We start from the raw sequence: 26441 nt of genomic DNA on the forward strand, positions 1-26441 counted from the left end.
TTCCGCTTCCGCTTCCTCTCCCGCTTCCGCTATCCAACGATAGATCAGTAACCGGGTGGTTCTTTACAAACCCAGGTAGGTACGATTTGAGTTTTTTTCATTCTTCAAAGAAAAAGTTGGAAGCTTTTAGTCATCTGATGGATACTAGTTTTATACACAAGTGGCTGAGTGCTTAATTGAATGTGTCCATTCTCTGTTATGCACAAAGAAGACCCAAACATAGTGCGAAATAAATAATCTTAATTAACTTTGGGACCAGGAACTCTTGTATTATACCTAATCAATTTCATGATCTTTCTCGACTCTTGCAAAAGGAAAATTTTGTTGGGGTCTTTCATGGACCATTGACTCACTGGGGTTTCTACTTAATTTTTGAAACATAACTTTGGGACCAGGTACTATTTGAGTTTTCATTCTTCAAAGCAAAAGTTGGAAGCTTTTACATTTAAATATGGACTATCTTGACCTCTTATTTGTGCTAATAGCATAAATCTTGAGAGGAAAAAAATTTAATTTAATAGCCGAATTTTTGATCCCGAATTTTTAATTGGTGAACGAATAATATCCGTATAAATCACGTATCCGAATAATTGGCGAATCCGTTTTCTAGCCGTTTTTTTCAACGAATTTAAAAATTAGAAGACGAATTTTATCCGAATTATACCCGTATCGAATTTTTGCCGAATCCGAATTAACTAACTATGGTTTCATCTTGGCCCTCAAACATTTTAATTATATCACTAATCTAGTCCATTTATTTCTCATGTCTCGCAAACCTGTCGACTAGGAGTGTAATGTGGACCCTGCCGGGCCGGCAGGGTCCACATTAGCTGGCCGAATCAGGCTAAGGGTCGGCCTGGCCCGACCTGGTTTTAAATTTGTGCCAGACCGTGCTGGGCCAGAGCTACCAAGCCTCTGAGCCAGCATGGCTCTTAGGCCTAGAAGGCACGGGCCGTGCCGGGCCGAACGGTTCTCCGGACCGGCCCCTCAAAATTTTTATTTTTAAAAAGCATGTAAAATTTAAAATATAAACAATAAAATTATTTCTATTTAAATCAATATTTTAATTGAAAAGTTAAAATTTATAAAAATAATTATAAAATAACAAATATATAAATTATTTTGAAAAATATATAAATTTTTTTTTTAAAAAAAAATTGAGATGGTTTTTGGTCGCTGGCAGACCTCGAGAGAAGAGCTCCGGAAGAGAAGGGCCTTGTTGGCCCGGCTGGCACGAACCAAGTAGGTCGTGCCGTGTCGGGCCACGAGACTCTCCTCGGCCTGGCACGACCCATGCCCATTTTGGCCCTGGCTGTCGGGCCTAGGGGAAGAGACCCAGCACAGCCCGAAATTAGGCGAAAACCTGTTGTCCTGGCGAGTTTAGAACAACATATGATAATGGCAGCTCAAATCTGCAGAAAAAGATTGACTTAGGGTTAAAGTTACTATGCTTTTAGAAGTACAGGAGAGTTGGTGTTTCCAACTCTTCGGCCTTTCGATCAACCCTTTTAATCATTTCTGATCTTTGGATTAATATTATTATCCCATGGGGACCACTCAATTCTAGAAAAATCACTATCATCCCAACGCTATAATTCTTGATCCAAGGTCAAAAATTTAGAAGCACTAACTCTCTTATGCTTTCGAAAACATAGTAGCTCTACACCCTAAGATATCCAAAAATAAATACAATAAGATCGGGAAAGTTTCTAAGCTATATCATATGTCTTCATTAGGATAGAGGTACTCTCCAAAGAAGCTCTTCAACTTGGTCGCGCAAATTTGGTAGCTTCTCAGGACACACATCACAAATGTCCTGAACAAATTGAAACAATTGATAGTCAACTGCTTTGTTCTTTGCCCATTCCCAAACAACAAAAGCAAAAGAATAACGAAATTTAAACGATATAAGAATAGCCCCTAGCTTCACAAATTTTTAAAACTTCTCATCGGTCTCGTAGTTGTCGGTAGGGGTGTCAACGAGCCGAGCTTGAGCGAGCTAAGGTCGGCTCGTGTTTGGCTGGTTTCATAAACGATATGAGCTTGCTCGTTAAAATATCGAGCCAAAAAATTCAGTTCGTGTTCGGCTTGTTTATTAATAAGCCGAATACGAGCTGGCTCACGAACAACAAGTTAAAAGATTAGAAAAAATATATAGAGGGAATAAATTTATGATCTCTTATCCATTAAACATTAGTACATATAAATTAGTCTTTTTATAATTGTGTTGGGCTCTATATTTAGATTGGACTAAAAATCAAAGAATGAAAATCTGTATTATATATATAATTATTTATTTATATATATAAATATAAAATATATGAACACGAGTTGAGCTGTTATCGAGCCGAACACGAGCAAGCTGACGTCAGCTCATGTTCGGCTCGTTTATTAACCAAACTGAAAAAACTCAGCTCGTTTACTAAACGAGCGATTCGATCTCGAGCTCATTTCAAGCCGAACACGAGCTGACTCGCGAACGGCAAGCTGGATTGCCACCCCTAGTTGTTAGCATCCGAACCCCAGCTTAGTAGTTCTAGTTATGCAAATACAAAATAGGGTGGCCTACAATAAGCTCATGTATTACTATCTGTAATCAAAGCAAACAACTAAATGATGTGTTTGGAGACTCCATAAACTTTGACGTATTCGTCAAAGCCACTCAAAACTCCGAAATTTAGAATGCGTAGCTGATCATGTGGCTGTGAAACGCAACTTTTTACCCTCTTAGTATCTGTAGTCCTTTTCTACTACAATATGTACATACGAAGCATCCAAACAGGACCAAATATGAACATTATTGACAGAAAAGTAAGAATTTTATAACTCAATAATTCGAAAGTAATGAATAATAGCAAACGGAAGCTAAGAATATTCACCTTGGAGAAATTTGAGGTGCATTGTACACGAATCAGATAATACCACAATAAAGAACCCAACTTCACCAATGTAGAACATCTGATAATATGCAACTAGCTTTCCCTAGTAGCCAAATGCGAATTCACCAATAATCACTGCAAGAACAACCACCGTCTTTACACGATTCCACCAAACAGACCCTTGTTTTCATACTTGTTTTCATACGATTTCATCGAAGGGACCCTTATTTTCAAAATTTTTTTATTTTGAGATGAGCCAGTAATAATATATTTTATATGATTTCACTGAATAGACCCTTATTTAATTGTGCCTTGAACAAAACTAGAGACTTGGAAAATTTCACTGGATACTTACCTACTAAACAATTTGAACGCAACCATTGGACCATTGCACCGTAAACAGACTCCAAAATATATATAAAAAATAAAATTTTAAAAGTATAATAAATTATTAAATATTTTATATTATATTATATTATGTTTTACTGTTTAATCATCAAACACTCCATTAATTATATAATACACCTTGTGGTGCGTGAAAAATTAATATGCACCAAGTACAAGCAAAAATTTCTCCACTCTTTTCTGAGTGCTAAAGCCATCAGTAAGTGAGGGATTCCCACATGCATAATAAACATTTTGGATGTGTCCATTGCATTGTAAGCCTATTATAAAATATGCATAAAAAATAAAATTTCAATAGTAGAATAAATTATTTAAGTATTTTTATTATATCATCTTTTATTTTACAGTATTATTCATCAAATACTCCACCAATCATATAATATTTTGTGCAGTATATAAAAAATTAATATACACCAAGTGTAAAAAAAAATTTCTCCGCTTTTGGAATTATGTACTGAACATTCTCTGCACCGAGTGTATTTACGTACATACATCTCGTGCTTTACATTCCTCAATTGTGATTTTCAAATTAATTCATGAAATATAATCTAAATTATTAGACTAATAAATCAGTTATATTTAATTAACTTTCAATACTGAAACATTAGTTATTATACAATATAAGTTGCAGTGTATGTAGTAATACGCACCACGTGAATGCAATAGTTTCTCTTTTACCGATCAATTTTAACAAGATAAAGACACCTTCACCTATACTTGCCCAGCGCGAGCCCTTTATTAACGTCGCATCCAACTCCCTCGCCTCATCAATTCGAGCCTCCAAAAGCAAAACCCTGTACACCTTTTCCCTCAACCGTCCGTCGATCAGGATCCGATCCAGCGCCATCTCCCTCAGAGCCCTTTGGGCATCGAGCATCCTCCCGAACCTGCAAAACCCTCCGATGGCGATCTCATACGCCTTGTGAAAAAAGTGGAAAAGAAAAACCTAAAATTAGGCGAAAATCCGCTGTCCTGGCGAGTTTAGAGGAAGAATAACGGCAGTTCAAATTCTGCAGAAGAAGATTGACTGAGGGCTGAGGGAGGAGACAATGGCGGCAGGGAAAAGGTTCGAATCCGATACCTTAATACCGTCGTCTGTATCCAGTGTAAAATGACCGTAAATTCCTGCATATAACAACATCAAAATAATCCAAAAGATATCCAAAAATAAATGCAATAAGATCGGGAAAGTTTCTAGACTATACTGAGAGCTAAGTTGTTTGGGAACTACAAAAAGCACCGACCATTCCCGTCAAGACGATTACATGTCTTCATTAGGATATAGGTACTCTTCAAAGGAGCTCTTCAACTTGGTCCTGCAAATTTGTGTAGCTTCTCAGGACACACATCGCAAATGTCCTGAATAATAAATTGAAACGATTGATAGTCAACTGTTTCACAAATTTTTTAAACTTCTCATCAGTCTGGTAGTTGTCAGTAGGAGTATCAACGACCTGAGCACGAGCGAGCTAGGGTCGACTCGTGTTCCACTTGTTTCATAAACGAGCCGAGCACTAGCTGGATTGTTAAAGTACCAAGCCTAAAAATTCAGCTCGTACTCGGCTCGTTTATTACGTGAGCGGTTGGATCTCAAGCTCATTTCAAGCCGAACATGAGCTGGTTCGCGAACAGCGAGCTAGATTGCCACCCCTAGTTGTCAACATCCAAATGCCAGCTTAGTAGTCCTAGCTCCGCAAATACAAAACAGTGGCCTACAATAAGCTCATGCATTACTATCTATAATCAAAGCAAACAACTAATGATGAGTTTGGATACTCCATAAACTTTGACTTATTTGTCAAAGCCACTCAAAACTCCCAAGTTTAAAATACGTAGCTATGCGTCTGTGAAATGCAACTTTTTACCATCTTAGCATCTATAGTCCTTTCCTACTACAATAAGTACATACAAAGCATCCAAACGGGACCAAATATGAACATTATTGACAGAAAAGTAAGAATTTTATGACTCGATAATTTGAAAGTAACGAATAATAGCAAAGGGAAGCTAAGACTATTCACCTTGGAGAAATTTGGTGCATAGTTCACAAATCAGATAATACCATGATGAAATATTGTATACGGACCCACGTAGTATCCTTCTCTGCTTCAGCCACCGGAAGAATTTCCAATGTAACCAGTGACATGATATGATATATAACGAATTCTTTCCAACGAATTTCTATTGTAACCAGCACTTACGCATCATCTCTCACGTCAAATAACCCAACTTCACCAATGTAGAAGCCAAATGCAAATTCACCAATAATCCCCACAAGAACAACCACCGTCTCTAAAATGATGAAAACGGGTAGTGTCCCTCAAAATTATGTCCCGCTCCTCGATCTTTGAAATGAACTTGGCAGCGTTGTGGCAATCCCCGCATACCCTAAGGTTCTTGAACACTCTTAGGGTAGTCCCAGGTGATGTACTAATCAGCCCAAAAGCAATAGCAAGCTTCTCGCTGTGCCTCATCAGCATCAGTTCCTTCAGTTCCTCCCCCACATCTTGCAATACATAATTTAAATTGGGCACGTACCCCATTTGTTTCATCCTCGTCGCTAACTTGGACAATTTTTCATGGATCAAATCGAGCTGAGAGTGAACCCTATCGTTCGACCTGAACTCATGCATTACACCTTTTATCTCAATCCAGCTATATCCAGGGTTTTTCACTACCTCATTCTCCTTCATCAACTTTCTAACTCTGGATACATCGCACCACCGATTCACCGCGGCATAAAGATTGGCCAACTGGACATAAGCCCCTGCACCTTGTGGGTCCAACTCAATCAGCTTTTGAGCGGCAAACTCCGCGAATTCCAAATTCTTGTAGGTCCTACAAGCACCCAATAAGGTTCCATAGACCGCGGGGTACGGTTTAAACGGCATTGAACGGATCAATTGAACAGCTTTCGCAAGTGAGCCGGCTCGGCAGAGAAGATCGACCATGCAAGAATAATGGTCGGGCTGTGGCTCAACATTATAAACGTTCTTCATCGACTCAAAGCATTCGATCCCGTACTCGACCAGCCCTGCATGGTTGCAAGCAGATAAAACTGCCACAAAGGTGATCCAATTCGGCTCAACTCCCTCTCCCTTCATTTTCTCGAACAAATCTAGAGCTTTAACTCCGTACCCATGTTGCGCATACCCGGAAATCATTGCATTCCATGCAACGACATCTTTCCTATGCATTTCACCGAACAGCTTACATGCGTCCTCCAAATCCCCACACTTACAATACATGCTGACCAGAGAAGTCCCAACCGTCGTAATCAGACCAAGGGGCAACTTCGAAACGAATTGATGGATCTGCTTTCCCAAACCCAAAGATGACAAATTGCTGCAACCAAGCAGAGCACTGCTCAAAGTAGACGCATTTGGCCGCACCCCAAGAGCTCCTGCCATCTTCTTGAAGAGCATTAATCCATACTCCGATCGCCCGTTCTTAACATAACCGGCAATCATGGCATTCCAAGAGACCAAATTCCTAACGGGCATTCTATCGAACATCTCCTCCGCCTTGTCAACCGCCCCAGCGTCCATGTACCCGGACACCATCGCGGTCCACAAAATCACATCGTCCCGATCAGGAGCTCGACTAAAGAGCTCCTCAGCGGAGGCCATATCGCCGGCGCGGGAAAATCCGGAGACCATGGCGTTCCAAGAGACGGAGTTCCTGCGGGGCATTTCATCGAACAGCTTGCGGGCGTCGCCGATGGCGCCGAGTTTGGAGAGGCCGGAGAGCATGGTGTTGTAGGAGGCGAGGTCGCGCGCGGGCATGGCGGCGAAGAGGCGGCGGGCGCCGGCGAGGTCGGCGGCGGCGAGGTGGCAGGCGAGGAGGGTGTTGAAGGAGACGAGGTCGGGGCGGGGGATGAGGGCGAAGAGGCGGTGGAGGAGGAGGAGGAGGAGGAGGTGGGGGTTAGGGTTAGGGTTGGGAAAGAGGGAGAGGAGCATGGTGGGGACGAAGACGATCTCATTGGAACGTTATATGGAGATGCATGCTCGTATTCGCATAAAATAAATTTAAATTTCAATATAATTTAAATTTATATTTAAATATTATATTTTAATAATAATATAAATTAATATGTATATATAAATACGAACTAAAATTAGCAAATAAGACACAAGTAAAATTTAAAATTTACCTTCTTATTTATCTAAATTTACTTTAAAATTCAAAATATATTAAGATTTGGTGATTTACGATGAAATAAAATATTAACAACATCAGAAAATCAAAAAACACCATGAAACACTTAAAAAATTATTCGTTTTAGGAAAATTTAAACTTCCCCAACTTGAGCACTACCTGCATTTAAGTTTCCTCATTTTGAACATGCACTTGACATGTCCCATCCTTCACATCAATAAACCGATTATATATCTCCCAAAAAGATTGGGAGTGTTGGATCTCTCGCGTTAAGTCGCAAATTATTAATTTCAAAAATTCGAGCTCTAAAAAAAATATATAATCAATTTATTTATAGAGTACAGATGCACCATTTATAGATTTTAATTGTGATTTGATTCAATCCAACCTTTGCTAGGACGGTCAGCAAGCTGAACGCGAGCAAGCTGGGGCTCACTTGTTTTCTGCTCATTTATCAATCAAACCGAACACGAGTTGGCTCATTAAAATATCGAGCTGAAAAATCTAGCTCATGTTCAATTTATTTAAAAAAGAGCCAAATACGAGCCGGCTCCCAAACAGTGTTTGATTGTCAGCCCTACTACTGGGTAAAAAGTTGAAGAAAAAAATAAAACTTTCATTTATAAAAATTTATAAAATATAGATTTTTTTTAAAAGTTGAGAGTATATATTCCAGGTATATCAAGCCGAATATGAACAAGGGTCGACCCAACTCGCGTTTGGCTTGGTAAGATTTCAAGTTGAAAAATTCAGCTGGTGGTCAGCTCGTCGACTCGTTTATTAAACGAGCCAATTAGCCTCAAACTTTTTTCAAGCCAAATACGAGCTAGTTTGCAAACACCGAGCTAAATTACTAGCCCTAACCTCTGCTGTATAGTTCGCAGACTTTTCGTTGTGACTCGACCCGATCTAATCTCCGCTGCAGAAATGCTTGTTCTTTTAAGCAAACGAAAAGGAAGATATACCAATTCACTCAATCAGAGAATAATGCTTTGATTCCTTATTAAGTGTAAAGTGCTCCTATCACCTTGAACTAGCATCTTAATCAGCATGTATGTATGAAGTACATAACAGGAAATAATTGATGTAACAACTACATCCCAAATGAGTCAACAAAAAAGAAATAAAAACAAACAGCATAAATAATATATCCTTCCTTCCACAATTAGCAATTAATTATTGCATGAACCTAATCTACAGCAAAACTTATTTGATGTCATATTATTCAAAAAAATCAATCTAATTAAAAATGTGTTAGAAATTAATAGTTTTTAACTTAACACATGAATAAGATCAAGAATCCTTGCCCTTAACTTAATCTTTTTTTTGGGCATCAACCACATTTTGTCCTAGTTAAAATTTACAAAATATAGGTCCTTTTTATATTTGAATTGACCTAAAATGCAAATAGTAATAATTTGTAACCTTAGCTCGTGCAGAACACGAGCGAACTAACCGTGTTCAACTCGTTTATTTAAACAAACGATCGATCTCGAGCTCATTTTAAATTGAATACAAACTGACACACGAATAGCACTCTAGATTGCCAGCTCTATTCTCATTCCACCCTAAAATTAAAATAATCTAATTCATTATGACCAAATTCACTTTTGAATTCTGAATTGGTCCATTCCGAAAATAAAAACATCTCTCAAAACCCTCACGCACTAATACCTCTCCCTCACGTCCCTTCATCACCCTTCTCTTCCTTAACCAAAACACTCACTCAAAATTTTAGATGTCTCAATTAATGCGTTTCGATTTTTATTCTAATGATAAATCAAACATTATCAAATGATTTTTCGTTCTCATTCTAATCATGGTTCAAACATGCCCTAAATATTATACATAATCCAGAGTACAAAAGTTTCTAGCATATTCTTGATCCGACCATTCGTCCAAAATGTATTATTTGATCTCTATCGTTAAATAAAAAAAATTTTAGTTGGTGTGCAGATATTTACTGACCACAAGTTATTTGAACACTTACGAACCCAAAGTCACCTGCGATCCTCCAAGTGTCCTCCTAGTCCACAGGCCACGTGGCAACCGGGTCTCCTAAAAAAATGAAAATTTTCTTAAAAGAGTCACTATCACTCGGTGTGCAGACATTTAGGCTATGTTTGGTTGGGGGTTAAAGGTGGAATAAATAGTTTATTCCACCTTTATCTTCCAAACACACAAAAAATTTAGTAGGATCACACTAATTCCGACATTAACGTGCTATATTAGAATAGCCTGTTAAGGGATGGGACACCCCAAGGTGGAACAAACTGGGATAACCTAGCTTGTTCCACCTGTGGATAGAGAGAGATAGAGAGAGATAGAGAATTTTTAATTTATTATAAAATTTAAATTTCGTAAGTTCAAAAATTAAAATTTATAATTTTTAAAATTATAGAATTAAAAATTTAAATTTTAAATTATTTAATTTTAAAATTTAAAATTTGATATTTTACTTTTTTTTATATTTAGAATTTNTTTTGTATTTTTAAATTAAAATTTCATCTTAAATTTAAAGTCTAAAATTTAAAATTTTAATTTTTTAAAATTGTAAATTTGAGATTTTAAATTCTAAAATACAAATATAAAATATAAAAATTTAAATTTTAATATAAAGAAAGGAATAATATCATTATTTTTTATCTATAACTACCAATTTTAATTTTTATTCCATCTTATATAACCAAATGCTATTTTTTTTTATTCTCAGTAATAATTCAATTTTCATCCAAATGCAAAATTAATCTAATCCCCGCTTATATCTCAATTTATATCCATTCCTGTAATAACCACTTTTTGTTTATTTTTCCGAATCAAACGATAGCTTACTGACCGCAAGTTGGTTGAACACTTATGAACCCAAAACCACCCGCGATCCTCCACGTGTCCTCCTGGTCCACAGGCCACGTGGTGGACCGAATCCACTGAAATGACGAAACCATTTCCTAATAAGAGTCACAAGCTCGCTCCTCAAAATGCTCCACGTCTTCCTCGCATTTACTCCCCCCCTTTTACTAACACTTGGCCTCCTCTTTACGTCTCCCCTTCCTCTCCGTCCTTGTCCTCCTCCTCCTCTTTTGTTTCATTCAAACAAAAGAAAAAAAAAAAAAACGACACTGCATCTCTTGTTTCAATCAATGAAGAAAGAGGAGCTCGACTTTGTGCTCGTCCCGATCGGCCTCGCGGCAATGGCCGGGTACCACCTCTGGCTGCTGCGCCGCGTCCTCCGCCGCCCCACCACCACCGTCATCGGCATCAACTCCATCAATCGCCGCATTTGGGTCCAGACGATGATGGAGGTCCCTCCTCTCTCTGTCTCATCTTATTTTATTCAATCCAATTTATAATATATCTGTCTTTTATTTTATTTTTTTTCTGTTTAATATAATATCATAAGTCTATATTTTCGGTTCTTTCAAATTATTTTTTATAATGAAACTTGTCTATCTCGCATTATCTTTTTATTTTATCTAACCTAATTTAATCCAATTTATGTTACACTTGCATTTTAAATGTTTTACTATTTAATATTATAATGTATTTTCAAATTATTTCGATGATGAGATATCTGATTTAGGCGTAGTTTGGTATTAAGATCCATCTAACAGGTAGAAAAAAAAATATATAGGAATGTACTTTTGCGTCATCATAATATGCGGAATGTAATATTACGTACGAAAATAAATAAGAGTATTTTTTCATCATACTTTCTCACCGCATGCAATGTAATTTTCTCGCAATCCCAAACGAAGTCTTAGTGATCAGCTTTTATGCTGTTATAATTATTTAGATATCAAATTTTATAATTTTTCGATATTATTTGCTAGATAATCAGAGGTCTCTAAAATGAGTATTTATTTTATTGGTCGATGTGACATATATTTTAAGATGTAACTATTAAAATTAGATAAAAGTTTAATAAAAAATTCTGCTACCGTCAAAAGCAAGATAAATAATTTCGATTTGAAATTTAGATCTCTTCTTACTATTTTTAAAAAAAATTATTTTCAGTCGAAAATAATTTAATTTGAAAGAGACCTTTGCACTGTTAAAAGTATAATAGCCTAACCCATATTATAATATTAGTTAAATAAATTTTTTTAAAAAATCAATCTCTATATAATTAGCGTTTTTGCATAATAACATTAACTTACTATCTTTCTAATCTAATTTGTAATATCAAATATTTTTTATCTTTTATAATTTGGAAAATATGTACAGAGTCAGAATGGTATCAGCGTTTAAATAAATTTGTTTTTTTTTTTTTTTAATGTTACTGCAAGATCTTAAAATGATGATTTATGTAGTTCAAAAGTAATATTAACTTAAAAAAAGTTGTATAAAATAATCAAAACTAACATATTTTTAATATTATAGATAACAAAATAAAGTAACAAATAGTTCACTAAATTTTAATTTTATAATATTAGTTAAATATTATGTTTGAAATTTTTAATTTATATCTATAGTGAGCACTCAAACACACCCACAAAGTGTTTGATCCAACGACTCCCTCAAAATTTAGGTGATATGTAAAGTATACACCCGAAGACGCCCACAAAGTGTTTGATCAAATGACTCCCCTGATCTTTGAATCCTTGTGTTGTTATTGTTTGCGCAGGACCCGTCGAAGAACGGCGTCCTGGCGGTGCAGACGCTGCGGAACAACATCATGGCGTCGACGCTCCTGGCGTCGACCGCCATCATGCTCAGCTCGCTCATCGCCGTGCTCATGACGAGCCACAGTGGGGGCGGCGGCGGAGAACAAGAGTTTGTTTTCGGGAACACGAGCGGTCTCGTCCGGTCGATCAAGTTCTTCGCCATCTTGGTCTGCTTCCTGCTTGCCTTCCTGCTCAACCTGCAGTCGATACGGTACTGTAAAACAACCGTTTTTCTCTAAAAACTTAAGATAACTAGGGAAGAGTGTTTTTGGTATGTCATTTTCAATACAATTTATTCATGGAATTAAGTCGGATGCATGAATTGAGGGAACATTAGAAATGCAATGTAGTTCAAGATATATGCAGTTGCAAATGCTCCAGTACCATCACCTCATGTATCTTATTCGATTGGATGATATAGAAAATCTATTTGGCTGCATGACCATGAACTGTATTTCTAAATTTTTATTTCTTTATACATAGAGTGGTGTGATTAATTCTAAGTAGATTATGAGATTATCCCTATGTAGAAATATAAATATTTTTTCATTCACAAGGTGATTAGATAGGGAATTTGTCCTTTTGTTTAAAATGTCTAGCAAGTTGCTGCTGTAGTTGAAATTATGGCCAATTCAAGCGTAGATTAAATTCTTGTAGTTGAGTCTCCTCGTATTGTATAGTATCTAATTGCCTTTACATCTCCTTGTTGCATGTATGCATCTCATTGTGACACCCCACTTTCCAGTGGGTCATCTATTCTAACTTTTTTAGCCTTACCATGCTTAATTTTTTTAACCTCTTGAGTCTAGCTACCGCCCAAAGTGCTATAGTCAAATTAGGAGATTTAGTTCTATTACATTTTATATATAGTAATATGACACCTCAGAATTTGGAATAGTCTTATATATAAGATATAAAAGGGCTAACTCTCTTAATTCGATTATAGCATTTTGGACGGTGGTTAGACTCAGCAGTTTAAGAGGGTTAAGTGTGTTACAGTTAGAGTAATTCTAGGTTGGGTGACTCTTTGAAAAGTGGGGCATTACATTCATCCTAGTTAACTTTGTGCAATGCGAGATGGTTGTAGATATATTTTGTTTGTTTGGATGGATACAAATAACGTGGTACGTACTATAGAGTTCAAGATGCACGTATCCGAAAATGCTTAGCTCTACGGAGTTGGAGGTACCGTAGTTGCAAGTTGCAACTACTTTTGTTTGTATTTGTATCTGATTGAAACTTGCATTTTCAGCTCATGTCATTTGTCATGTCGAATATCTGTAACTACTGTTTAGAGAACGGTGTTGTAATATTTTATGCTTCTTAGCGCAGGTACTACAGCCATGCGAGCATCCTGATCAACGTGCCGGTGCGGGCGCGGCGGCACCGGGGGACGGCTGCGGAGTACGTGGCGCGGGCGGTGAACCGGGGCAGCTACTTCTGGTCACTGGGGCTTAGGGCCTTCTACTTCTCCTTCCCCCTCTTCCTGTGGGTGTTTGGGCCCATCCCCATGGTGGGGTGCTGCTTATTCTTGGTGGTCACTTTGTATTACTTGGATGTGTACAAGGAGTGGGAGTTAGGGGTTGGAGGAGAAGAGGAGAAAGGGGGAGAACAGTGCTGATGCGGAGGACACATGGCGGGTTTTGATTGGTGGTAACCCGAGTTCAATGCCTTGTTGAATTTGGGTCAATGCTAGATGACTTAATAAATAGAAATTAAAAATAAAAATGTATCAAAGCTTATTTGAACTATATGATTCGATTTTCTAATCTTTCCAAATTTTAATTTTAATGTCTAAACTTTTAGCTTGTTTAATTTACGCCATTTAATAGCTATTCTGGTACAAATTCAATTCATGTAGCTTAAATTTTGTTGCATATTCAAAATTTAAAATTAAAGAGTCAATAACTAGCTCAAATAAAATAAATTAGAAGATTATGCAACAAAATCAATATTTTTAAATATTAGATAGTAGATCAAAATGGGTGATCGTTGAGATAAATTTCACACATTTTTACCTAGAATAAATTAAGTCAATGTTTACAATTATAGAAAACAAATAAATAATAATCCTTTTATAGTTCAGCGTATATTTTTTACTTTATTACTCTTTAATTGAAAAAATTATACTCAATTAATTCATAGTTTTATTTTTATTTCACATAAAAACTATCGCCAAATAGGATATTAAAGTGATATTTTTTAAAAATCACATGATGACATAATATATTATTTCATCATTTTATAATTTGCACATTGCAATGTTATGGTTTTCCTGAAGTATTATTTTGCTGCATCTTTTAATATAGATTGTTACAGTGAGATGAAAAAAAAAAAATCATAGGATATTTAGGGCGTGTGAAGGATTTATATATGATGGGTATACTAGAACTAATACCTTGGGCTTAAATATTTTGAATCTGTGGTTTGGACCCAATAAATTATTAGAGCTAGTGAATTGGATCGTTATAGTCATTGTCCGGTAGTTTTAGATTGTGTTTGGTAAGACTGACGAGAACATTAAGGGCGTGTTTGGTTCGAAGTCGGAGTCGGAATCGGTATAGGAATCAAAATAAGTCGGAATCGGAATCGGAATGACTCATTGCCTAATTCTGTTTGGTTCATCACCTGAATCGGAATCGGAATAAAACATTCCCACTATCGGTGTTTGGTTCAGGTGGATATAAAAAACATAATCAAATTAATATACTAACATTATCTTTCTAATATATTAATTTAAATTCAAATTAAAAATTAAATATTAAAAATTTACATCAAAATTTTGAAATAATGTCAAAATTTTAAATCTATTTGTTTTTAAAAAAATTAAACTTTGAAATTGAGTGGATAATTCAAAATATGAAACTAAATTTTAATTTATTCAAATTCAAACTTAAAATTACAATTTAAATTTTAATTTGAATTCATAAATTTAATTTAAGTTTGAAATAAAATTTGAATAAAACTTTATATAAATTAAAATTTAATTTAAATTCAAATTCATAAGTTAGATTCGAAATACTTGATTAAATTTTAATTTTTAATTTAAGTTCAAATTAAAATTGAAAATTATATATTTAATTTTTAAATTTTAACTCATATTTTAATTAAAAAAGTTGAAAAAATAAATTTAATCCGAATAAATATCCTCCGTCCGGATTCAACTTCCAATCCAACCTCCTAAGCCGAAAAAAGAGGAGATTGAGGGATTCCCATTCCACTCGGGAATCGGAATCGGAATGGGACTGCCGCATAACAAACACACACAAACGGATTCACTCATTCCGATTCCAGAGTGAAAATAAAGCGAACCAAACACGCCATGTGTTGGCATATATAATATTGAATACTATGTAATCGGTTGATATATACCTCCAATTTAAAATACCATGAAAAATTATCTAATGTAATATCTAAATAATTCGCAGAAGACTCCGAACCCAATGCTATTCCCAAATAGAAATGTATATAGAACAGTAGAATTCAATCTTATTGAAGTAGAGCTAATCATATATTTTTTTTTCTAGAGCTAAATTGCTTCTTTAATTAGTAAAGATATATATGCGGAGAATCATACTTTCGGTCTCTTAATTGATGATTTTGAATGCTAATCAACTGCATTAGACAATGACGATAAATTAACTGAAAGTTTTTAGGTTGGAGTGCGTACATANCAAAGATCACTTATCGCAGTGCTCAGCAGATGAACAAAGAAAAAAGAAAAAGGAATTTTTTTTATAAATGATTTTATTGATTTTTATTATTATTTAAATAATTTTTTAGTAAATAATTATTATAAAAATAAATCTCTAATATACTATATTAAATTTTTTAAAAAATAAATAATATAAGCGGTGAATGAATCACCGCATTTAAATGTGGTGAATTATTTACCGTTTTTATAATTCTTCTTAAAACTAACAAACTTATTTTAAAACTATCATTATTATTTTTTATGGTACACATTTTTTAAAAGCAACGAACTATTCATAGATTTCATATATTTTTTTTTCCTTGACACCAACATGACAAAATGAAGACTATATTTACAAATAAAATTTTGACGAACTTAATTTTAGAATAAATTTTTTAAACAAACGTACTATACTAAAATCTCCAAAAAAAAAAAAGGATTTCTGGACAACTAGGCTTATAGAATTTTTTTAAAATTCTAAAAATAATCATATGATATTTTTATTTATAAAAAAATAAATTATTTATTATTTTTATTAAATTTATATATTTTTTGTATTCAAACTTTAAAAAATATATAGTATTAAACTCTAAAATTAATTTCAGTGTTTTGAATTAAACGGTTCAAAAAAAAAAGTACACAAAATACACAATTCCAACAGAAGATTCGAGGCCAAAGTTGTGAGCAAAAGTTCTAAAATTTCACGGGCTTTTGGAAAAAGTGATAACCTTCAATTCAATGTGAGGTGCTCATAAATTCTCGCAAAAATTTACATAAATTTTTTAATATTATTAATTGATTAATGTGTCAGCACAGACAATGTGAAAGCTTTTGATTAATTTATTTCTCTGGTCTAAAAATATTATATATTTATTTATTATCACGATATATAATATTATTTCAGAAATATTATTTTTGTGGCATCTTACTTTTCAGGATTGTTATTCATTTTAAAATTAATCCTAACACTCTTAACTCTCTTATTTTTGGGATCTAATTGTTGTCCAAAATACTATAATAAGATCAAAAGATTTAGTACTATTATAGAACTATTTCAAATCTTGGTAGTGTTCTATTCCTCCCCCCTTTAAGCCCTGACATACTCGTTAGATTCGAGCACACTCACAAGTAACAGGTGATATGAGATCGACTCATTTTGCTAGTCTTGCCGTTCAGATCTTGACTTAGCTGAGATTCATCTCACAGCTTCTGGCGTACTCACAAGCATAAAACGATTTGATACTTGTCTCGCTAGCCTTGTCATTCAGATTGTAACCTTAGCCAAAAATCAACTCGTAGTTCCAACTAGTAATTGGCTCTGATACCAACTAACACTGCACTTCTCAGAGGGGGTCACCTACTCTAAAACTACTAATTTAGCCCCAATACATTTAAACCTCTTAACCTCTTGGATCTAACCATCATCTTTAAAAGTTTAATTTTATTATACCTCATATATAGAGTTATTCTAAATTTTTATATTGTCATAATTTTGAAAGGTAAAAAAATATATGTATATTTTTTATGTCCATAAGGGTGCGTTTGGTTTGAGTTATGCAGGATTACAGGCAATCCTGCCAGGATAACTGTTTTTGGTTAATCCGCTATGTAATCTAGTGATTAATGTAGCATTACAAATCAAATTGGATTACATCGAAAATACTAACGGGAGGGGGGTCGTGTATCTTGCATTACTGAAACCCGTTAATACTACACATTATGTAAAATAACAATTTTACCCTCCAACAATCCCAAATCTAATTAACAGCATTATTTTCATCTCTCTCTCACCTTCCCCCCTCTCTCTCGCACGCCGCTTTCTCTCGCTCTCTCTCTCTCTCTCGCACGAACACCTATCATCTTCTATTGCGTCGTCCTCCCAGGTAATCATTACGATCTCCTTCCCTCCATTAGTCATTTCCGCAAAAAATAATATTCAAATGACCACAATAAGGGCAATTTTGAAAAAAACTATACTTTTATGTCAGGATTACTAATTTTATAAACTGAATCAGACGTATTAATGCTATAAACACTGTAATCTAGTATTACATTACTGCATTAAACCAAACGCGCTAATGCAGCATCAGTAGTAATCTCACGCCGAAATCCAAGATACCTGGATATGTCGAGATACTTTGTAATATTACATAACTCGAACCAAACGGGCCCTAAAGATATTCTCAACAATAATATGCTAAACACATGTCAACAACATTTTACATCAACTATTCATAGCCATGAGCCCAACCAATTAAAATGTTTTTTTTTTCTCACATTCTTTAGTAAATATCCGACATCCCCGTCAGGCTCAGACTTACAAATATCAGGCGATGTGAAAATCACCTCGCTAGCCCAAACCGACCTTGTGCGGAGCCGCGCTCTACCCACAAAAATACACTTCCAATTTAATATTTATCAGTGTTCATTAAATTTCCTTTAGCATCTAATCTGACTGATCAAAGAAAATAATCCATGAGATGATCATCTCCTACCAAATTATATCTGTCTTTTCTATCTGATTCCAAATTATTTTACAGTTAGAGAATATTTTGTAAAAATTTAACTTTTGCCATTAGAAAGGTTGTGTTATACAACAAATGCTAAAATTATATAAGAAAGTAAATAATAAATAATCAGCATGCTTGGAAAGAAAAATGAAGCGATCTTTTTGATTTAAAAAAACAGAAGTGAGGGAGAAGAGGAAAAAATTAAAAAAAAAAAGTAACAAATATAGGTGAAAATTTAACTGAGTATCAAGGGATATGCAGGTTGACTTAAAATTTTTTAAAAATATATAAATTATTTTTAAATTTTACAAAAATATACTAGTATTTAAACTTATATAATTAAACATATTTTCTCAAAGATAACATGTTAAAGATATCCTCCAAAGGGTCTATTTGTGTATCAATAACTAATTTTCAGATTAAAAATAACTTTTAAATAAACTAAAATTCAGATAAATGTTATTATATCACCACTCTTTATGCAATAGGTAATCAATAAGTTAATTTGCAAATGCTATTATTGCTTTTTTTTGTGCTTGTTTTAGTAAAAATTTTCATTGTACTATATAAGAAGTGAAAAAAAAATTACAATTGCTAATCTTTAATTTATTAATTTTCTATCTTGTTCTCTTTTGTAATTAACTTCGTCATCTTTCTGAATAAAATCAATTAAAAATTTTTGATTAAATAAGATTACTAAATTTTTATTTATGATAAATAAGATAAATAAATAAATATTTACGGCTGAAAATAACTCCATCTTTTTCGCCAATAATTAAGCAATGGTGAGACCCATCACCATTAATTTCTACACAAATAGATAAGAGTAACATATTAACATTACTACAAACTTTAAATTTCTAAATGTTTTTTTTTTAAAAAAGACTATAATTAATCTCTCTAAACAAGTACAACATATATACAAGCCACCAAAATAGAGGGGTGCAATTAATTAATAGGCTAAAATACAGAAATTTTTTTAAGAATATTTATTTTTTATTTTTTTTATTTTTAAAAATTTATATTTTATCCTCGTTAAAATTTAAGATTATTTTCAGAGGATTACCGCGTTAATAAAGATGGCGAAAAAACCAAATTACTCGTGCTTATTTTTTAAGCAAAAACAAAAGTTTGATATTATTTTGTCATTTTAAAAAAATTTTTAATATAAATTATAAAAAATGAACAGAATAATGATGACGAAATTTTGAAATAGGACTAAATACACTAACTTAAAATTTTGAGAGTACAAAATGTAAACTTTTAAGAGTCCGAAAAAAAAAAAAAATTTACAAGAGAGTTTTCTATATTTTAGCTATAATCAGCAACGAGCCATTGCTGCTGCTGCTGCTGATGATGATGATGATGAGAGGAGGGCGCGGGCGAGGGCGAGCTCATCGGCGAGGGCGCGGAGGTGGGCGCGGTATTCGCGGGCGGCGGCGGCGGCCTCGGCCTCTATCTCTCCGAGCTCGGCACAGAGCCGCTCCTCCGCCTCCTCCGCCGCCCGCGCCCGCGCTCGCGCCCGCTCCGCCTCCGCCCGCGCCTCCCCCACCTCCCTCTCCAGCTCCTCGTTCCGCCGCCGCAGCGCCGCCACCTCCGTCGCCATCGCCGTCGCCATTTTTATGAGGTATAGAATTGCGAATTTGCTACAATTTGCTATAACTGGGGGTGTGTGATGAGAAAATGTGGCTGAGCCTTTGATGAGGGAATTGGGGAGGGAAAAGGGAGCTCTATTTATAGGAGGGAAAGGTGTCCAGGTTCAATGAATCTGGAGATTGTTTATGCCAATGGATTCGGGTTGGCGGAGTTCTATCCAGATCCGCTCAAAACGAAACGGTAAGTGAGAATAAAAAAAATATAAAAATATATAATCTATTCTAAATCTATTCCGATTCTCCAAATAAATGAAGCAGTAATTCATCAAAAATTCACTCCCATTCTGACTTGCATAGAATGAAGTGGTATTTCGTTCCGAATTTGTCCCGACCCGATCCGCTTCTCGAATCGTCTCGCTTATAACCCTAGTGGTGGGACCCGCATGGCATGTGTGGTTACTGGGCATCTACAATGATCCGTTTGGTAGCTCGATGGTGGTGATATTATCTCTAATGAAGAAAAAAAAGATATATTTTATTTAAAAAATAATTAAAAAAGTATAAATTTATGTTTTGTTTAAAATTATTTTTTTTAGCTGCAGTAGTTAAAATTACAGTCAATTTGAGTACAGTTTCAATCACTACATGCAGTTGAATACTTTTCTGAAGTTTCAAGTACAGCAGCTAAACTTAAATGCATCAAACAAAATAAAGTTCAAAACAGAACGTGAAGTAACTAATTCTTATTTCTACAGAAATATAGCAAAATTATATATTTAACTTTAACTGCTGCAGTAAAAACTGTAGGAGGAGGTTTAACTGCGCAGTTGGAGAGAGTAACTTTAAACAAAAGGTAAACTTACCTCTTTAATTATCTTTTAAATAAAAAATATTTTTTTATAATTGGGGGTAATCTCACCATCATATATATATAATCATAAAATTTTAAAAATTATTTCTCAATTGTATGCAACCAAACAAATTATTTATAGTTACAGCGCTTTCTACTACATTCAACCAAATAGAATATATGTAATTATAATTTCTGTATTTTCAACTGTATTCATCTCCAACTATACTGTATTTATAATTATATATATAACTAAAATAGTGGTAATCATTTAAATGTCTATAGCTAAAAAGCTGATGTGATGTTGTTTAAATTGTAGCTATTAATATCATTTCTCATTTGACAATTTGGATGGTGGTGGTGGTGTCCACTTCATTTAAAGCTAGAATCATGCAGGAGAATATTCTTATATTCTTAACAATAATAATAATAATAATAAAATTTAATAATAATAAGAGATGGTGATTGGTTGGGTGGTAATCCATGACGCAAGCAATTTTGGACCATTTGAAAACCTCACCATAAATATAATAATAATAATAATAATAATAATAATGATAATGATAATGATAATAAATTAACTATTGTAATTTGTTTTTATCCTCTTATATGTAATTATTATGAATATTTTAATAAAAATAAATAAATAATGAGATAATTATCTTTTTAGCGTCATTAACTTTTATCAAATAAATATCGGTAAAATTTTTATCCCAACTTTAATTCAACTGAAAATCAGTTTCAACCTAAAAATCACTTATGATAAAACAAACAAGCCCTTTGTGGAAGTTTTGCCAATGCCATGGGCCTTGATTTTCTCGGTTTGAAATTTGGGAAAGTTTGTGTTATGATACGAAAAAGAATAAAATTAAAAAATAATTTATTTAATCTTATAAATAATAGTATGTTGCAAATATTGCTACTGTTAGGTTTTGTTTAGATTTGTAGTTGAATCCTAATTAGAGGATAAACTTAACTAGATTAGAATTAATATTTAAATCTATTACAGATTAATTAAGATAAATGAAGGAATGTGATTGGCTTGTTATTGATGACGTGGTGCAAGTGTGACAGTGTAGAATTCCTCAGGGTTGAGAGGTGTACGGCAAGGCTAAAGCTCCAAGGTGGTGTACCGTTGGTGCTTAATGGACCGTACTTGAGATTCTTGGCCATGAGTTGATGCACCGAGTGCATGGGTGTACTAACGAGAGAAGTCTTTTTTTTAAGTTTATAGAAGACGGGAGAATGATATGATCGGGTTGTAGCTACTCTGTGCAGAAAAGGAGTCAGGTGTAATATTCTCTTATTTAATGAATTTTATTTTATCTGCATATTTTTCTCTTTTATGATTGTATCAGTTTTTGCTGAGAAGACAGACGGGTTTATGGGAAAAATCTGATTTGACGCTTTCGTTACGGATTTCCAACAATCGGTACCGAATCCATATCAATCAATATCGGAGGAGGTTGCGGATTCACAAGATCCGGTACTGGGGCGAGTACCGGATTCCCAACAGCTACATAATTAATTTGATTAAAATATGATTTTTTTGGTCTCGTAACCCCAGTACCATACAGGCCCTTAAATATTTTCTTAATTGTAGTTTTTTTAAATTTAAATTAAGCTGATTTGAATTGATAGTGTTTGTGTAAAGACTCGAGTTTATAATATATTTTTTTAATCCCTAAATTGCATAGGGAATCATCTTATTTTTAAACCTAAATAAAAAAGTAAAAATATACATAATTTATCCAAACTGTTAACAATTTGATTTAACTATCCAACCTTTTAAAATTCTAATTTTACTACTCAAACTTTCAATCTGGTTAATTTGAGACAATCATTGCTACTTTAATTTTAAAATTTGAATCTGTTGTTTATATTTACTTATTAAAAAAAAAATCAAATTTAAAGTCAAGGAGTCATTAACTGACTCACGTAAAATAAATCAAAAAAGTTGGATAGTAAAATTAAAATTTTGAAAATTTGGATAGTCAATTCAAAATGGTCTATAGTTTAGATAAATTTATATTTATATTGTAGGTGTAAATTTATTAATCAGGTAATTAATGTAAAACAATATTAACTTTATTTTATTGATTTAGCCGGTTAACTTCTAATTATTTTATTTGTATTATATCATTCAGAAAACTTAATAATTTTACCGAATCTAATAGTAATCCAGTTAGCTATCTAATTTTTTAACTTTTGATAAATAAAATTATAATTATAATAATCAATTATTATAAGCTAACATAGCTATTAAATACAACATAATATTTTATTGAGTTAAATAAGATAGCTCATCCAAAATAATTAAAAGTTAAAAATTCATTAAACAAAATATTTAAAGTTGAGGAACTTATTTAAAAATGCCCTATACTAAGAGGTCCTTAGTTAGAGGTTAAGAATGTATTAAACAAAATCATGACAAAGTCCAAAATATTATATTATTTCATTTTGTTCATCTCGTGCGAGAGCTGAGATATTTGGATCGGGCTCAAAATTATCTTTGTTCGGGCTCGGCCCGAACTCGGGACGACAAAACTAACCAGGCTCGAAAGCAGATCCGGCCCAAAAAGTTGATCGAATGTAGCTCCGTATTGGGGCTGTTTGATTGTATGAAATTGTAACTGTACTGCAGTTGTAACTACATGCGAATCTAAATCTCGCGTTTGATTCGATGCGTTTGAATTCAACTGCTGTAGTTTGGACTACATGAGGAGGTCCAACTGTAGCAGTTGGAACTACGTCCAAATTGACTGTGGCTCCAACTACAGTAACTAGCTAAGAAGAGTAATATTTTCAATTATATTATTTATAATTACATCAAATCAAGTAGCCTGATAATGCAATTGGACGGTGCTCACGTCAAAAAAAAAAAAAAAAAGCCATACCAGCAATGGGGACAACGATGGGGACAGCGCAAGGATAGAGGCCCTAAAAACCTCCATGGACGGGAAGGAGAAGTTTCTATCCCGCCCGTTGTTTTCTTATTTGGTATTAATATTTTGAGTTAATTTCATATAGGTTCTTGTAAATATAGTAAATTACAAATATATTTCTATAAAGTTTATGTTTTATATGTTATTCATACAAAAATTCTAATATATATTTTTAAAAATGTTCTTTTGATTTGTTATCATTAATTTTTTTAAATTTAATTAAAGTTTTGTCATGTAGCACTGCAAATGATTATATATATATATATATATATATATATATATATGCATGAAAATATAAATCTCTGCAGGGCCATGCATGCAAATTACGCTTACACGTCACAAGTCAAAAGAAACTTATACAAACCCTCTTATTACTGCTACATTTTCTACAAATTAACTAACGACGATATAGCATCCGTACGTGCGTAGACCATGCACGCATGCATGCATGCAAGCACGTAACAACGTATAAAACTACGCATTAGGTATACACGTATTGTACTACACAGTAGCTCTGCGCTTGACTCTGAGGCATCGGCATCGTCAACGGCATCTAGCGGCCGTGCTTCGGGTGCCCCATGTGGTGGGGTGGTGGTGCTTCGGAGGCCTCCCCTTGTGCGGCGGCGGAGGTGTCGGTACCATCGGATGCACCCTGGTGAAGACACCGTGCTTGTGCGGTGGTGGAGGCGTCGGCACCATTGGATGCACCCCGGCAAAGACCTCGTGCTTGTGCGGCGGCGGAGGCGTTGGCACCATTGGATGCACCCCTGCGAAGACACCGTGCTTGTGCGGCGGCGGAGGCTTTGGCACCATCGGATGCACCCGGGTGAAGACACCGTGCTTGTGTGGTGGCGGAGGTGTCGGCACCATCGGATGCACCCAGGCGAAGACGCCGTGTTTGTGGGGTGGTGGTGGTGTCGGCACCATCGGATGCACCCCGGCAAAGACGCCGTGCTTGTGCGGCGCCGGAGGCGTCGGCACCATCGGATGCACCCCCGCGAAGATGCCGTGCTTGTGCGGTGGCGGAGGTGTCGGCACCATCGGATGCACCCTAGCAAAGACACCGTGCTTGTGCGGTGGCGGAGGCGTCGGCACCATCGGATGCACCCTGGCAAAGACCCCGTGCTTGTGCGGTGGTGGAGGAGTCGGCACCATCGGATGCACCCTGGCGAAGACACCATGTTTGTGCGGTGGTGGAGGTGTCGGCACCATCGGATGCACCCCGGGAAAGACACCGTGCCTGTGCGGTGGTGGAGGTGTCGGCACCATCGGATGCACCCTGGCGAAGACACCGTGCTTGTGCGGTGGCGGAGGTGTTGGCACCATCGGATGCACCCCGCCAAAGACACCGTGCTTGTGCGGTGGCGGAGGTGTCGGCACCATCGGATGCACCCGCGCCTCAGCCGCCGCGGCGTCGAGGAGGATCAACAATGCAAAGAGCAGAAGCCATTTGTTCCCACCCATTTTCCACTCTATCTCTTTAGCTTAGAGCACTCTATATATCTCTCTCTCTCTCCTTATGAGTTGGTATTGTATATATGTTGTGTATAGTGTGAAACATGCATATATATAGAGGAGATAAGAAGAGACCTGCCCAAGTTGAACTACTCTACTTGGTTATTTTAAACACAACCGAGATCGAGTGGGGGAATTTAGAGTTTAGATCGAGTAAGGTAAAATATATGGATATTCCCCGCACTATCATAATATCATCATGACATGGTCTCTTTATATACGCTTTACATCAAAAGTTGAATTTATTTTCGATTTTTTATGATCAGTCAAAAAAGTTCCAGTGATCATCTAAATCACTAAATGTACATTGCTAATCACGTTGAATAGTCCAAATCGTAGTTTTAAACCTTTAATAAAAGCTGTATGTATATTACATGCATGCTTGTGAGTGTAATTAATATATATATATATATATACATATACATGTGCGTACGTTCATTTTCCATTAGCGACGTGTTTCGCCACATCTCACACTTATGATCAGTCAAAAGGGGCTTTATAAAAACTGTAGCCACGTTCCAACACCGAGGAGAGATTGTGTATCACGAATATTCGTTTGTGCATGCGATCATTTTGCATTAGCCACGTTTTCCGCCACATTTGATTGTGATTTAACAGTCAAAAATGTTTGCTGTACCTTTGATCATAGGAGTTTACATCTCACACAGGTAAAAGATCCAAGGGAGCGACGAACACTACAACAAATTTTGTACTTAAAAAGATACTTTAGATAATAATAGTTAGCGACGCTTTAAAGCATCAGTAAGAATAACCTCGATCGACGCTCGTAAAAATATCGAGTAAAGTATCATCAAGTAAACATGTCATAATAAATATACAAAATATTGAAGACGTTAGAATAAAATGTTGTCTAACAAATATTGTCTAATACATATTTTATTATTTTTTTAGATTTTAGCAAAATTAAAGAAAAACTTAAAATGACCAATAGATTAATAAGATCCACAGGAAGCCTATGATATAAAGTTTTAAAGTTAAAACTTATGAAGAGGGTGTATGAGTAGCATCGCTTTTGCTCTTTTTTTTTTTAAGGGAAAAATTCAAATATCACTCCTGTGGTTTCACATTTTTTCGCTTTAATATTTTGTGATTAATTTCACTAATTTTTTTCGTTAAATTAGCGACAAAGTTAAAACTAAAGGGTACTAAACTAAATATTCAATAAACCTAAATAGGGTATCTAAAGTTTTTTGTATATAACTTAA

At 34.9% G+C, this 26441-nt stretch overlaps 4 protein-coding genes across 4 annotated transcripts; 1 reads left to right on the top strand and 3 right to left on the bottom strand.

The window, feature by feature from the left end:
* Nucleotides 3705-7192, bottom strand: LOC109728500 (pentatricopeptide repeat-containing protein At4g16835, mitochondrial; the record flags this gene model as incomplete). The annotated part of the gene is made up of 2 exons (XM_020258911.1): nucleotides 3705-4996; nucleotides 5306-7192. A coding segment is annotated over one exon (1650 nt), but the record flags the coding sequence as incomplete, so codon positions are not given.
* LOC109728769 lies at nucleotides 10444-13897 on the top strand. The gene is made up of 3 exons (XM_020259291.1): nucleotides 10444-10744; nucleotides 12067-12317; nucleotides 13439-13897. Exons 1-3 carry the CDS (start codon nucleotides 10583-10585, stop codon nucleotides 13725-13727), a joined length of 702 nt encoding a protein of 233 aa, XP_020114880.1. The 5' UTR covers nucleotides 10444-10582; the 3' UTR covers nucleotides 13728-13897.
* On the bottom strand, nucleotides 19505-20030 carry LOC109728774 (protein RESPONSE TO LOW SULFUR 2-like). Its single transcript, XM_020259295.1, has one exon. It carries the CDS (start codon nucleotides 19926-19928, stop codon nucleotides 19632-19634), a length of 297 nt encoding a protein of 98 aa, XP_020114884.1. The 5' UTR covers nucleotides 19929-20030; the 3' UTR covers nucleotides 19505-19631.
* LOC109728501 (extensin-3-like) lies at nucleotides 24244-25164 on the bottom strand. Its single transcript, XM_020258913.1, has one exon. The coding sequence runs from the start codon at nucleotides 25162-25164 to the stop codon at nucleotides 24244-24246; it is 921 nt and encodes a 306-aa protein (XP_020114502.1).

The sequence above is a fragment of the Ananas comosus genome, linkage group 24 (genome assembly GCF_001540865.1).
Source record: "Ananas comosus cultivar F153 linkage group 24, ASM154086v1, whole genome shotgun sequence".
NCBI classification, from domain to species: domain Eukaryota; kingdom Viridiplantae; phylum Streptophyta; class Magnoliopsida; order Poales; family Bromeliaceae; genus Ananas; species Ananas comosus.

Coding starts and splice junctions, on each gene's coding strand:
- LOC109728769 (XM_020259291.1), top strand. CDS start 10,583: ATGAAGAAAGAGGAGCTCGACTTTGTGCTCGTCCCGATCGGCCTCGCG. Junction 10,745..12,066: donor GGGTCCAGACGATGATGGAG/GTCCCTCCTCTC, acceptor TTGTTTGCGCAG/GACCCGTCGAAGAACGGCGT. Junction 12,318..13,438: donor CTCAACCTGCAGTCGATACG/GTACTGTAAAAC, acceptor TTCTTAGCGCAG/GTACTACAGCCATGCGAGCA.
- LOC109728774 (XM_020259295.1), bottom strand. CDS start 19,928: ATGGCGACGGCGATGGCGACGGAGGTGGCGGCGCTGCGGCGGCGGAAC.
- LOC109728501 (XM_020258913.1), bottom strand. CDS start 25,164: ATGGGTGGGAACAAATGGCTTCTGCTCTTTGCATTGTTGATCCTCCTC.